General features: G+C 42.6%; 1 protein-coding gene across 1 annotated transcript in view; it reads right to left on the bottom strand.

Moving 5' to 3' along the window:
* ERN2 (endoplasmic reticulum to nucleus signaling 2) overlaps positions 1-15979 on the bottom strand; it is a 101645-nt gene that overhangs the window by 51549 nt on the left and 34117 nt on the right. The window contains exon 3 of the mRNA XM_068244251.1: positions 121-154. Coding sequence (XP_068100352.1) covers positions 121-154 — 34 coding nt within the window. The remainder of the gene's footprint in view (positions 1-120; positions 155-15979) is intronic.

Genomic DNA, 15979 nt, shown 5'->3' with positions numbered 1-15979 from the left:
TGGAAGATTGTAAATTGTATGAAGATTGTATTTTGACTACAGTTCCTCTTTAAGGCTTTTCTTTTCTTAATGATATGCAAACAGGAAAAATAAACACTACAGTGAAAAATTCAAACTTACTCAGACACGTAAAATGGGACTTGAAAAACAGGATCTGAAATGAAAGATATAGGAAATTATTATCAGAGAATATGTCACATACTTTGCAGAAATCAGTTGTCACCTGATTTTAAGACAAGCATTAAAAATAAATGAAGAAAACCAAAAAATGTAACATCAGGTTGCAATCTTTAAGTGTTTTGGACTAGTCCATCACCTCATGGGGGATTCTCAGTATTTCCTTTATTCTTAAAGGGGCACTATGGCAAAAAAATTGTAACATTTTAAATACGTGCAAACATATACAAATAAGAAGTACGTTTTTTTCCAGGGTAAAATGAGCCATAAATTACTTTTCTCCTATAATGCTGTCACTTACAGTAGCTAGTAGAAATCTGACAGAACCGACAGGTTTCGGACTAGTCCATCTCTTCATAGGGGATTTTCAGGCTTTATTTATTTTCAAAAGCACTTAGTAGTTGCTCTGTCCAACTGCCAAAAAACTGTGTAGTGAACAGAGAAGCTGGTCAGCATTGTTTAAATCCTTTTTAGGGAATATCTTAATAAAGAATAAAAGCCATGCTGAGAATCCCCAATGAAGAGATGGACTAGTCCAAAACCTGTCACTTCTGTCAGATTTCTACTACCTTTTGTAAGTGACAGCAACACAGGAGAAAAGTAATTTATGGCTAATTTTACTCTGGAAAAAAACGTACTTTGTCTCTGTTTGCACATATTTTCAAATTTTACAATTTTTCGCCATAGTGCCCCTTTAAAAGAAAAAAAAAAAAAGGCACTCTATGGAAAGGATCTATACAAAGATGCAGCCAGCCTCCATACTCACTTGCATACTATTTTGGCAGTTTGACTGAGCAACTGCTATTCAGCAAGACAGGGAACACACTATATGAAATTGCGTACGTTTTGCCGTGGACGGCAAAAGGCGCACGATTTTACAGGCTACTTAAGTCTATAGTTTCGGTCAAGAAACGTTCATCTAGACCATTTGTTTGCCTTTGCGATTTTCCACATGTTTCTGAATTGTGCAGCTTTCCACTTTTTCCCACATGACGTGTGCAAATCAATCACATCAAAACGTTTGCAGCAAGACCCAGGAAGCGCTGGGGGAAAAGGCCCTGCAAGTGTGTTCCCTCCCTGAGTGCTTTTGAAAATAAAGAAAACCATGAGAATCCCCAAAAGGAGATGAACTGTACTAAAACCTGTCAGCTTTTTACTACTATTAGCGAGATAGGAAAAAAATACATTTACAGTGCATTTTACTCTTAGACAGTAAATTTTAAACATATGCATTCACATGCATTTAACATTTTACAGCTGTTCCCAATAGCGGTCCTTTAAAAGTTATTTAGCATAATAATAATAAGACTGACCATATACCGCAACACCCACCACATCAAAGCCGCTGTAGTGCCCTGGGTCCCAATACCTCTGTGTAAGTAGAAATGATTTAGGCCTCTTCTCCACAAGCAGCTAAAAGGTGGTGAACTCACTGCCAGTTAGTTGCTCCAGTCCACTGGCCAGGTGCTTGCTAGCACTTGCAGTGGACAGTGGTTGCCGTGCTCAGATGCAACAGGAGATGGTTTTTCCAGGGCTGTGGGGTTAGTACAAAACTCATCCAACTCGGACTCCTCAGTTTATGCAATCACCAACTCCGACTCGGACTCCAGGTACCCAAAAATTGCTAGGTTTGCTCAACTCCGACTCCTTAGGGCTGGTTCACACGGACTCTTGGCAGCGTTTACCGCCAAGCCTTCGGGACTCGTTGGCTAAACGCTCCCATTCAAGTGAATGGGAAAGTTTAGCATCGCACGGTTACAGGCGATTACGCAAACGCGGTGTTCTGATCCAGATTTAATGCGTTGTTTCAGCTGGCCCTAGAAGCCGCATGCGACGTCTAGGGTCGCTTAGCCGCCACGGCTTCTTGGCGGGAAGCAGACATTCGCCGTACCGCCGCCCCCGAACGAGACGTTACAGGATGACACCGCTTCTGGCCGCCCCGACGACGCCTACCGTCCGGGTGAACCAGCCCTGTCTAATACTTACCAGTCCCCCAAAAAACTGTATGCAGAAGAAGCACTCATAAGTATAATGAAGTGATGTGCAGAGACCTGTACCCCAGTAGCGCTAGGAACCAAGTATATAGCAAATCCCCCCAAAAAATGTCAGCACCACCAATAGTATTTATTTATTCGTTGTATTTATAAAGCGCCAACATATTACGCAGCGCTGGATTAAATCTCAATTACAAATGTATTGCATCTAAAAAAAAGCAGGAAAAAAAAACCCCAGTCCAGACAGACCAGAGCATCTGCTCTGGTCTGTTTTTTCCTGCTGTTTTGGATGCAATACATTTTTAATTGAGCTTTAAAAATACCTTACATACTCACCTATAAGCCTAATTTTTCACCACAAAAAAACAAAAACAAAAGACAACGCGCTGAAAAGTCGCCCCTCTCGGCTTATTTGCGAGTCAATGGAGATCAACGGATGGTGGAGCAGGTTTTGTTACCGGCAGAGGAGCGTAAAGATTGTGCAGTAGGGAATCTGCTTTTGCCATCAGGTTCCCAGCTGTGTCCGTGGCCCCCCATCCCCTGCTACATGGTGTGCAGAGTGCGCTGCTCAAGACTACCAGTGTCCCCTGGCTTGTGGAGCGGAGTGTGCAAGCAACGTGTCAGCGGTGCAATGATCGGGGATTCTTCCTGTGTGGCAATCGCTGTGTCTCATATCATATCATATGACACCATCTAGTGGTGTCTTGAGACACAGCTGTATCATCCTTGGGACACATCTGGCTATGGGGAGGGGTGCTGACTTGTACTGGCAGGAACATCTGGCTGCTGTGGAGGGGGCTATACTGGGGAGGGGGCTTATACATGAGTCATTCATTTTCTCCTGGTTTCTGAGGGAAAAATGGGCTTTTTGGCTTTCATGCAGGTATATACAGTACTATCGGTGGTGCTGACCTTTTTTGGATTTGCTCTATTACTTACCAGGGCTGTGGAGTTTTGCAAAAATCATCTGAGTGACTCAGTGGCGTAACCAAGGAGCTTGGGGCCCCAGTGGGAGTTTTATATGGGGGCCCTGGCACCCTATAGATATGGAGCACCATAAACTACCAAGGAGAGCTGCAGTGTCTGAGAGGTGTAATCAGAGTAAGAAAAAAGCTTCTTAAGTATTACCGCTATCCAATGAAAATATAGAGGAGTTCATCATCAGCATTGCACCAATAAAAAGCTAAAAAGATGGATGAAGCAGGGCCCCTGGTGCGGTCACTAGCTCTGCACCCCCTACTGGTATGCCACTGTTCTCCAACTCCTGAGTTTTTCATTGCTGTGTAACGCCATCGAGTGTCAAAAATGACACGCGCAGGGATACCAAATGCTGCCATGCAGCTGCATGTGATTGCAGCCGACTGGCCAGCAGCTGAAGTGCTCAGCAAACAAGCAGTTCAGCCTTCTGTGGAAAAGAGGCCTTAAAATGCGGAACATTGACGGGCCTCGCTTTTCTGGTTATGACATGGCTCTTTAAGCTGAGTGATTCTGAAGTACAATATTACTACAAAGTTCCCTGCAGTAATTATAGGCTATAGTAAGGGGGGTGGCTGCACTGGAACAAAACACCACAGCCAGCAGAAGGTCAGAGAGGGGGAAGCCTTCATTATGTGTAGTTATGGATATGCACACGCTCGGCTTGGCGTCAGTGTCATGGAAGCACACAGGAATGTGTGGAGAGGACCAACACTGTCTATACTGAAACCTCAAAGCCTCTGTCGCCACAGAAATAGGACTTTACTGTTTATAATGTGGTTATTACAAATGGTTTTCATTATATTGATCACAAATTAAAGTATTTTCCTGCTCCTCATGTGAGACATCAATTTCTGCCTTTGCTCTTAAAAAACAAACCCACATCGAGGCGTAACTACAAATCTTGGCACCCCACAGCAACATTTTAAAGTGCCCCCCCCCCCCCCCCCCCCCAATGTTCAAACCCCTTCCCTTGCCTGGTGACCTTCACAGCCATTTCACAAGGGTCATAAAACAAGTGTGGACATCATATCTTCACACCTATAACCAGTGTCGCCACAAAACACCTGCTCTGAAGGATGGACCCCTTTTATTGGAGGAAGGGAAGGTTAGTAGTGGAGGCCCCCTCACAGCTCTGGGCTCCCCTGCGGTTGCAGGGGCTGCTCTCCTGTAGTTACGCCCCTGACCAGGGCTGTTAAGTCGGTACAAAAATCCTCCTACTCCGACTCCTCAGTTTATAAAACCACCAACTCCAGGTACCAAAATAGTTCCCACTCAGACTTCTCAACTTCGACACCTCATTTTTACAAAGGCTATGGATTTGGTAAAAAAAAAAAAAAAAAAAAAAAAAATCATCCAACACCGACTCAGTTTATTGAAACCATCGACTCCAACTCCAGGTACCCAAAATTGCTCCGACTCTTTGAATCCAACTCAGCAGCCCTGCCCCTGACAAACATATCTCAGAGGTCACTTGGCTGTTTTCTAGCTCTGCCACGACCATGTGGTCAATGGAGGGGGTGACAATTTGGCACGTGTACAGGGGCTGGTGGCGGTCGCCTCTACAGTGATCCACCAAGATGGAGAAGAAACAGCTGAGGGCATTTTTGTTCACTCTGTAGATTCCAGTAGAGTTCCTCAGCTCCTCCTTCCTGTGGGTGGGGCTATCCATAGGTTAGAACAACGCTGTCCCCACTCCAGTCCTTAAGAGCCAAGATCCTCACATATTTTTAGCACAGTTCAAATTAACTCGTGGGAATGAATCAGAAGAGGTGCGGTTCATCAAATAGAACAAGTCTCCATTTGTTTGTCCAACCTAAATACTGGCATGGATAAGGCCCTCCAGGACTGGAGTTGGACAGGTCCGAGTTAAGGTGCCCATTAATGGTACTATTTTTCCTTCAGATTCGATCTGAGACACACTTTTCATGTTCGAATCGTGTAGAAAACGGTGCTGTTTGTGGCGCAAATTGATGTAATACAATTCTTCAGAAAATTAAACATTATCGATCCTAAAGTTGGATTTTATAAACGAATCTGAATGTAAAATCTTCTTAAATCGTTCTGGGAACAATCGAGAATTAGTTACAATCATTCAAATCGCATTGAAAGATCACATCTGATGAAAAAAAATTGTACCGTTAATGGGCACCCTTAGAAGAAGCTGTAGAAACTTAAACTGATCATGAACAATTGCTTTGGGTGAAAGTTATCCACCAGGAGTAAGTAGCTCCAGTGATAAGTTCTTTGAGCTATCAGAAAACAGTAAAGCACAGTGCTCAGCCAGGAACAGAAGACAGGAGAAAGGTGTGTCACAAGAGCCTCGGTGGTCGGAACGCAAATTGCCTTCCAATCGGTTTCAGCACACGGATCATACAAGCTGTGGTCGTGATCAATGGGCAGAAACCGACGGAATTTGGGCAGCAGCCTGACTAGAAGGGGGCCTGTGGGTTACGGTAATTACAACTTATACACTATTTCAGGGTATATCTGCCACCACCAGTGGTATGGTCCAGTGGTCCCTACCGACTGACTGACTGATCCTGCAAATAAAACGGTTAAAACACGCTGTATCCTGTCTAGATATCAATAATAGTAGCAACTCCTCAGAGACCTGAGTTCAGTTTCTGTGTATGGCTGTATAGCAGGTGTAGCGGAACAGTAAACGAATTTGATAAAGTCTTTATTTACGTGCAATATAAATAATTAATATATACAGAAAATCGTTAAAATCAACAATTCTAGAAACATTAATAGCGCAGTATGAAAAGAAAAATGAAAAAATACTTAGGTTCATGGAAGATGTCCTTTGGGGGAAAATCTGAGCACATGGAAAATGTGCTTTGTTTCAGTCCAAGAAAATGGCTGCCAGCCGCATGGTCCTCTGGCTGGCTCAATCAGGTGATGGTACACAGGGAGGACTGAGGTCCGCCTGCCGGCCATGTGCTTTTGATGAAGCTGGTTTGGGGGTGTGGCAATGCCGGCCCCCTCTGAGTTACCAACCAACCACAGTTCAAGTCCTTGGGGAGAGATTTAGGCTTAAACTTCTAAAATGCCGTAACTCATAAACGGTACATGTCATATTTAGGTGGATAGATTCCTGATTGTCAGAAAATACCGATTAATATGACATCAGACATGACCCAGGCAGCGGGTCAGGTTCCTGAGAAGATTCATACCGCAATAACTGGACGAGATATTGCCATGAATGTTATATCAGAGCGTTGGGCAGACTTTATGAATTTTATAGCTGTGCGATATACGGCCTCCATATAATAAGTAAGAAACCATACATCACATGCATTCATATCTGTCCTTGTCGGTGCCCCCCAGGCTGGGGGGGGGGGGGGGGGGGGATGAGCTCGTCCCTGCAGGGAATCTGGCCACGTGCGACATTCCTGAGGGGTGAGGGGAATGCTTTGCTCACAGGGGGACAGATCTCTGGTTTAAGAAAAAGGAATACAAAAATGTCATTTTCTGACATTTTCTTGCGCGACTACACAACCAATCTAGGTTTAGCTCGTCAATGGCAATCGGTGCAATAAACCGATTGCGATCTCGTTCCTCAAGTGACAGGTGTACACTCCCACACAGCAGTTTTCTGGCCTCTGCTTTCCTCCACACAAAACCGCACTTACATAATCTCACAGAAAGTAGCAAAATTGCCCAAACACTGTCCCCTATACCTGCACAGAGGATGGAAGTGAATTTTGCAAACTCCTTTAATGGCTGTGGTATAGATCACCTGCCAAATATGTTCACTGACTAGACAGAGCCTGTAGATCAGGAAGTCCTGTTCTGGATTCCACTCGCTGAATGTCAGCAGCAGTTACCACTCTGGATTTTCACATTGCAGAAGCAGTTAGGATGGGCCAGCAGATGTGACGGTTGGTAGCTCAGAACTGGTAAAACAATATTGGTACTCAATTTAAAATTAAATGTTTTTGTTGTTGTACACACATATACACACACACACACACACACACACACACACACACACACACACACACACACACACAGGCTCCACCTCACCAGGATGTCAAAATGTACTGGTACAAGCAAACCAAAATAATACATTTCTTCGTTCTAAGGACATACTCCTTTAAAGGACACCTTAGCCCATATCAAAATGTAAAAATGGGCTTCTCCTCCGACCTACTCCCTAATGGTGTAATGTCCCCCAAAGCTACTTCTGGGTCAGGAGGGTCAGTGAGCACTGCACAGTCGCTGCCCGGCGACACTTCCTTGATCATACTCCTGTGGCTATGAACACTTTATGCACGTGCACTACGCCACAGCTACGGAGTGCGAATGTGCAGAGCGATTCCGGCCCGAGCGATCAAGGATGCACGACACTGGGCAGCGCCTGCGCAGTGTTCAACGACCCTCCCGACCCAGGAAGTAGTTTCGAGGGGACATTAGATAGGGGAGGGGGATGGAGGAGAAAAGGGGGAGTGGTGGGCATTAGGAGAGCCTCCCACACATGCCTGCTCACCTTCATTATTAAATTTTAATATGGGCTAAGGTATCCTTTAAAAGACATAAAATACAATTGACCCTTAAGATTGCCATACATCTAGCCATATTGTGGCCTGATCAACCATTCCAATTCAGCGAACTTGACGGACCCCCAGATGCTGTTCCCCAAAATGTAAAATGTAGACACCCCCAGTGCCTGCGCATTGTAAACTCACCTGCTCTAGTGACTCTTGTACTTATCCACTGCCTTATCCACGAGCGCCACCAAATGGGACAGTGGCGCAATGGTGAAGACAGAGGAGAAGACGGGAGCAGCTTGACAGTCCTGGAGCAGGTGAGATTATAAGCACGGGTACCGCGGGGATGAGATCTGGTGGGGACAACATTAATATTTGGCGGGACAGCTGTGGAGGCCATCGGATGTGGCGTCACAATGCCGATTCAAGAGATTTCATGGTGAAATCGATCAGGAATCAGCCTGCAGTGTATGAGCAGCCAACAAATCTCTCTCCCACCAGATCTGTCCCTTAGCCGATCTGCCCCATACATCAGCTAGATGTAGGGGCACCTTTAGACTACCATCAAATTTTTTATAAAATCTTCACGCTAGCGCCAGCTATGTTTAAACTGTGTTTATCAAGTACCAAAGCTCACATTAGTCAACGAGGTGCAAATAAATTAGAGATATTTGAGAATTAACGTTAGATCAGATCGGTTTTCCAGGCGTTTTTGTTACAGAAGCTGTTCAGTAACAGCTTTACTGTAACAATGTTTGTAATCTGCTACACAAAAAAACGCTCCAAAAACCACTAGGCATGTTTAGAAAACCTCTCTAAACATGCCTATAATCGCTATGAAATCTGCTTCAAAAACCTCTAGCGTTTTGCAGATCTACTAGATATTTTTGGTGTCCACATTAGCCCCAAAACATGCGTGATAGACATACATACATACATACATACATACATACATATATATATATATATATATATATATATATATATATATATATATATATATATATATACACACATACATAAATACACGTCATCACTCTCCAAGCTATTTGTAAATTAATGCTATTAAGTATTAGTGTCAGTAAGCAAATGGTATAAATATTTTCCTTAGGAAACTAGCTGAAAGCCACGGCTACAGCATACAGCCTGGTGGAAAAGATGCACAGAATTCCCGTTTTGTCTCATTGGTTCAGAAGTCTGTACTAAGCTAAGAGTAAAAAACATTTCATCCCATTGCAACTTAGCCACCTTGCTGGATTTACTGCAATAAGAAACATTTCACAGAAAGAGGGGATCCGACACAGAGATGCTATCTCTGCGTATGAACAGCTGGCAGTTATCACTCCCATATCATCGACACCTGGCGAGGCCATGCAAGGCAGCGTTCACATCGCAGCATGCAGAGTTTCAGAATAGTTATCACGGTAAACCATCAGCATAAAAAGGCATGTCTTTGCAACAGTTTGTTAAAATACTTGAAATATAATTTGACAGGGTTTTTATTCTTCTTGGTGAAAGTGGAGATGCACTTTAGCAATAAGACTGTCAATACACATGGCTGCTTGTGAGTTAACGTACCAGTCAGCTTCCTTCTTCAGAGAAAACATTAATCCTCTATGAGGCTCGAGAACCGGAGTTACCAGAAAATAAGACAATGGGCGTGGTGCGCAAACTCGGGCCAAAGAACGATTGCAAAACAAGGCTAATTTGTATGTAATGACAAGGAGACTATGCATATTTACACTGGAAAAGGGAGTTAACCATTGCAGTGTGCTCTAAAATCCCCGGGTGCCCTATCCAGACTGATGTAAGACAATTTACATCATTCTATACATCAAAATGTACAATTAAAGGAGGATTATCTTGGGGAAAAAAAAAAAAAAAAGTAAAATGCAAGCATACATATAAATTGTATATTTGTTGCAAGGGGGATTCTAAGAGTTTCTTTTAATATTAAAAGGCAACTTTTAGAATCCCCCTCGCAACAAATATACAGTGGCTTGCAAAATATTCGTCCCCTTGAAGTTTTCCACATTTTGTCACATTACTGCCACAAACATGAATCAATTTTAGAAAGACCAATACAAAGTGGTGTACACGTGAGAAGTGGAACAAAAATCATACAGGATTCCAAACATTTTTTTTTTTACAAATAACTGCAAAGTGGGGTGTGCATAATTATTCTGCCCCCTTTGGTCTGAGTGCAGTCAGTTGCCCATAGACATTGCCTGATGAGTGCTAATGACTAAATAGAGTGCACCTGTGTGTAACCTAATGTCAGTACAAATACAGCTGCTCTGTAACGGCCTCAGAGGTTGTCTAAGACCTAGGTTCTCAACGTGTGGTACGCGTACCCCAGGGGGTACTTCTGATGGTTCCAGGGGGTACTTGGGCATGATATTCTTAACCAAGAAGAAGAAATTTAGAGTTTTAGAAAATTATAAATCCAATATAAACAACACCAAATTAGTATTTTAGCTAATTAAAAGCAATAGTAAATGCTTGGAAATTGTTTAGAACCAATTATCATGTACTACGATTAAATACATTTTTGTCAAGGGGTACTTGTGGTAATGTTTACTATGCCAGGGGGTACTTGGTGAGTACAGGGTTTTAAAAGGGGTCCATACCAATGAAATGTTGAGAAACACTGGTCTAAGAGATTATTAGGAGCAACAACACCATGAAGTCCAAAGAACACACCAAACAGGTCAGGGATATAATTATTGAGAAATTTAAAGCAGGCTTAGGCTACAAAAAGATTTCCAAAGCCTTGAACATCTCACGGAGCACTATTCAAGCGATCATTCAGAAATGGAAGGAGTATGGCACAACTGTAAACCTACCAAGACAAGGCCGTCCACCTAAACTCACAGGCCGAACAAGGAGAGCGCTGATCAGAAATGCAGTCAAGAGGCCCATGGTGACTCTGGACGAGCTGCAGAGATCTACAGCTCAGGTGGGGGAATCTGTCCATAGCACAACTATTAGTTGTGCACTGCACAAAGTTGGCTCTTATGGAAGAGTGACGAGAAGAAACCCATTGATAACAGAAAAGCATAATAAGTCCCGTTTGCAGTTTGCCACAAGCCATGTGTTGGTACACAGCAACCATGTGGAAGAAGGTGCTCTGGTCGGATGCGACCAAAATGGAACTTTTTGGCCAAAATGCAAAATGCTATGTGTGGCGGAAAACTAACACTGCACATCACTCAGAACACACCATCCCCACTGTGAAATATGGTGGTGGCAGCATCATGCTCTGGGGGTGCATCTCTTCAGCAGGGACAGGGAAGCTGGTCAGAGTTGATGGGAAGATGGATGGAGCCAAATACAGGGCAAACTTGGAAGAAAACCTCTTGGAGTCTGCAAAAGACTTGAGACTGGGGCGGAGGTTCACCTTCCAGCAGGACAATGGCCCTAATCATAAAGCCATGGCAACAATGGAATGGTTTAAAACAAAACCTATCCATGTGTTAGAATGGCCCAGTCAAAGTCCAGATCTAAATCCAATTGAGAATCTGTGGCAAGATCTGAAAACTGCTGTTCACAAACGCTGTCCATCTAATCTGACTGAGCTGGAGCTGTTTTGCAAAGAAGAATGGGCAAGGATTTCAGTCTCTAGATATGCAAAGCTGGTAGAGACATACCCTTAAAAGACTGGCAGCTGTAATTGCAGCAAAAGGTGGTTCTACAAAGTATTAACTCAGGGGGCTGAATAATTATTACACACACCCCACATTGCAGTTATTTATTTGTAAAAGATCTTTGGAATCATGTATGATTTTTGTTCCACTTCTCACATGTACACCACTTAGTATTGGTCTTTCACGTGGAATTCCAATAAAATTGATTCATGTTTGTGGCAGTAATGTGACAGAATGTGGAAAACTTCAAGGGGGCCAAATACTTTTGCAATTCACTGTACAAAATGTAACTCATATGTATGTACACATCTATTTTTCATTTAAAAGATGTATGTTTTGCGACAGTGGCCCTTCAACAAAAACTCTCCTACCAAATTAAGTATACTGTAAGGACTTACTTGTGTGCTAATAAAACTGGTGCACGTATGTTTTGCAGGAATGCAGAAAACCCGCTTTGCTCTCCTTTGCTGCGCTGACCTCAGCCAATGAAAATGAATAGGACAGCACAGTATTGCACAAAGAAATGCATGCAGCAGTCTGCTGTCAGTACACACTGCTGTGCAGCGCATAAGTGTGCCCATCAGACAGCGCTGTCTGATTACCTTGCGTATCGCACATACACTAGACTTGCACACTACTGTAAACAGCTTTTGACATAAGGGCTCTTTTACAGCAGACTTGGTGACATGCAATCGCAAAACGCGATCGCGTTTTGCATTTCACGGTTTGCAATTTTCACTATGTTGGCCTCAATCGAAACTCGGGAAAAAATTCAGCATAACTACAATTGCCTTTTTAAAGGTGGCCACTAATGATACAATTTGATGAAGCAATCATTCTTCAGTTCAAATTCAGGATAAACTCATATTGACCTTAGTTTCCTATTCAAGTGTAGTATAGCTCAGGGACATGAATTGATGTGAAGCTGAACATAAACTGAAAGTAAACTAAAATAAATGGTTCATTTCCAGTTCAGTGTCAGCTGATCAGTTTGTCTTGGGGGGGGGGGGGGGGGTGTCACTTGGAGGAGGTTGAGCTCAGGTCAGTGTCAGTTTCCCATTCAATAGCATTTCTACGTGCGCACATTTGCATAAGCTTAGTAACAACTCAGAAATATAAGCAACTCACTGGTAGTCCCCATTTGTCCCTATAGTTAGAACATAAACAGATGTCAAACTGAATATAGATGCTGTATGTTAGAACATACAGCTAATGTCCCATGACAGCAGTATTGGAACAATTGCTGTATAGACACACAGCTTACAGCGGATCCAAGATGAAAAACTAACTATAACAAGTAACTTGTCTATATATGTTACCTAAAGTTTAGATAGTTTACACAGCAAATCTAGCTGCAAACAGCTTTAACAGAATATGATTGATTATTCCTGTGATACAATGACAGCAGCCATGTTGTTTGTAAACATTACACAGAGGCAGGCTTATCACAATCTAGTGTTCCCATCAAGGAATTCAACATTTTGGGTATGCCAATTACCTTAGGGCCCCATAAAGACTGAAAATCATGATTGCAATTGTAGTGCGATGCAATTGCGATTTTCACTACATTGCAAGTGCACATTCTGCCGCTATTACAGGTGCGATCAGCGGATTTCAAAAACGTGACTACAATTCCTGATGGGAAAAAAAAAATATGCAGGAAGTTTTTTTTTTTTGTTTTGTTTTTTTTTTAAAAATGGGAGATTTTTTTTTTTTCATTGGTCAAAAACAGCAGTTAATTTAAAAGATGCTAAATGTACCCACAAATGCACACCAAAAATGTAATTTAAAAAAAATGCAGAAATGCACATGGCAGAAAACTCATGGTTCTAAGCACAGACAAGTGTGCTCCCAGCCTTAAAGTGAACCCAAGGTGAGAGTGATATGGAGGAGTGCAATATTCATTTCCCTTTAGGGCCTGTTTCCACTACATGCAGATTCTGCATGCAGAAAACTGACTCCAATGAATGTCTATGGGCCTGTTTCCACTGAACGCGATTTTTCTGATGCAGATTTCCCATAGGCATTCATTGGAGTCAGTTTTCTGCATGCAGAATCTGCGTGTAGTGGAATCAGGCCCTTAACCACTTAACATCCCTTCTACAGTATATTCATGTCATTGTAAGTGGCTCCTGAAAGCCACACGACGTGAATATAAACTTAGTTCATTTTAATGAGCACGCCTGGGCTCATTAACCCCCTCCCTCTAACTACACTAAACAACGATCCGCTCCCGGGGGTCCGATTCCCCCAACCCTTCCATCTGATCACCAGTAACTCTCTACCCCCCCCCCCCATGCTGCGATCGGGCAGCATGCAGGATTAGCATGTAAACAGCTTACCTCGCCTCGATCCAGCGCATGATCAGCCTCCCCTCCATGCATTACTGCTGCCAGCCTCTATGCCAAATGGATCGGGTCCCGGCTTGATGACATCATATAAGTGGCACACCTGGCTATTTATGGGGGGAGGTGGGAATAAAGGGACACACCAAGCTATCTATGGGGGGCAAAGGGGAATAAAGGGGAGCATCTGGCTAACTACAGGGATGGGAGCTAATAAATAGGCTTAGCTTTTTAGATATATCTGCCATGAGGGTATATTACTGTTATTTTTGCAAATACGGCTGGTAATTGTTGATGAAGTACAATGCAAAAAAAAAATGTTCCTTTATTTACAAATAATATATTGTCACCATACATTGTACTAGGGAGATAATTTAACCACTTGAGGACCTAGGGCTTTCTACCCCTTAAGGACCGGCCACTTTTTTTCCATTCAGACCACTGCAGCTTTCACGGTTTATTGCTCGCTCATACAACCTACCACCTAAATGAATTTTGGCTCCTTTTCTTGTCACTAATAAAGCTTTCTTTTGGTGCTATTTGATTGCTCCTGCGATTTTTACTTTTTATTATATTCATCAAAAAAGACATGAATTTTGGCAAAAAAATGATTTTTTTTTACTTTCTGTGCTGACATTTTTCAAATAAAGTAAAATTTCTGTATACATGCAGCGCGAAAAATGTGGACAAACATGTTTTGGATAAAAAAAAAAAACCATTCAGTGTATATTTATTGGTTTGGGTAAAAGTTATAGCGTTTACAAACTATGGTGCAAAAAGTGAATTTTCCCATTTTCAAGCATCTATGACTTTTCTGACCCCCTGTCATGTTTCATGAGGGGCTAGAATTCCAGGATAGTATAAATACCCCCCAAATGACCCCATTTTGGAAAGAAGACATCCCAAAGTATTCACTGAGAGGCATAGTGAGTTCATAAAAGATATTATTTTTTGTCACAAGTAAGCGGAAAATGACACTTTGTGACCAAAAAAAAAAAAAGTTTCCATTTCTTCTAACTTGCGACCAAAAAAAATGAAATCTGCCACGGACTCACCATGCCCCTCTCTGAATACCTTGAAGGGTCTACTTTCCAAAATGGGGTCATTTGTGGGGTGTGTTTACTGTCCTGACATTTTGGGGGGTGCTAAATTGTAAGCACCCCTGTAAAGCCTAAAGGTGCTCATTGGACTTTGGACCCCTTAGCGCAGTTAGGCTGCAAAAAAGTGCCACACATGTGGTATTGCCGTACTCAGGATAAGTAGTATAATGTCTTTTGGGGTGTATTTTTAAACATACCCATGCTGGGTGGGAGAAATATCTCTGTAAATGACAATTTGTTAATTTTTTTTTGTACACACAATTGTCCATTTACAGAGATCTTTCTCCCACCCAGCATGGGTATGTGTAAAAATACACCCCAAAACACATTGTACTACTTCTCCTGAGTACGGCGATACCACATGTGTGGCACTTTTTTGCACCCTAACTGCGCTAAAGGGCCCATAGTCCAATGAGTACCTTTAGGATTTCACAGGTCATTTTGAGAAATTTCGTTTCAAGACTACTCCTCACGGTTTAGGGTCCCTAAAATGCCAGGACAGTATAGGAACCCCACAAATGACCCCATTTTAGAAAGAAGACACCCCAAGGTATTCCGTTAGTAGTACGGTGAGTTCATAGAAGATTTTATTTTTTGTCACAAGTTAGCGGAAAATGACACTTTGTGAAAAAAACCAATGAAAATCAATTTCCGCTAACTTGTGACAAAAAATAAAATCTTCTAGGAACTCACCGTACTACTAACAGAATACCTTGGGGTGTCTTCTTTCTAAAATGGAGTCATTTGTGGGGTTCCTATACTGCCCTGGCATTTTAGGGGCCCTAAACCGTGAGGAGTAGTCTTGAAACAAAATTTCTCAAAATGACCTGTGAAATCCTAAAGGTACTCATTGGACTTTGGGCCCCTTAGCGCAGTTAGGGTGCAAAAAAGTGCCACACGTGGTATCGCCGTACTCGGGAGAAGTAGTATAATGTGTTTTGGGGTGTATTTTTACACATACCCATGCTGGGTGGGAGAAATAACTCTGTAAATGGACAATTGTGTGTAAAAAAAAAATCAAAAGATTGTCATTTACAGAGGTATTTCTCCCACCCAGCATGGGTATGTGTAAAAATACACCCCAAAACACATTATACTACATCTCCCGAGTACGGCGATACCACATGATTGGCACTTTTTTGCAGCCTAACTGCGCTAAGGGGCCCAAAGTCCAATGAGTACCTTTAGGATTTCACAGGTCATTTTTGTTTCAAGACTACTCCTCACGGTTTAGGGCCCCTAAAA

The sequence above is a fragment of the Hyperolius riggenbachi genome, chromosome 7 (assembly GCF_040937935.1).
Source record: "Hyperolius riggenbachi isolate aHypRig1 chromosome 7, aHypRig1.pri, whole genome shotgun sequence".
Classification (NCBI taxonomy): domain Eukaryota; kingdom Metazoa; phylum Chordata; class Amphibia; order Anura; family Hyperoliidae; genus Hyperolius; species Hyperolius riggenbachi.
Note: the sequence above shows the minus strand (reverse complement) of the source record. Positions and strands in the feature narration are given on the sequence as shown.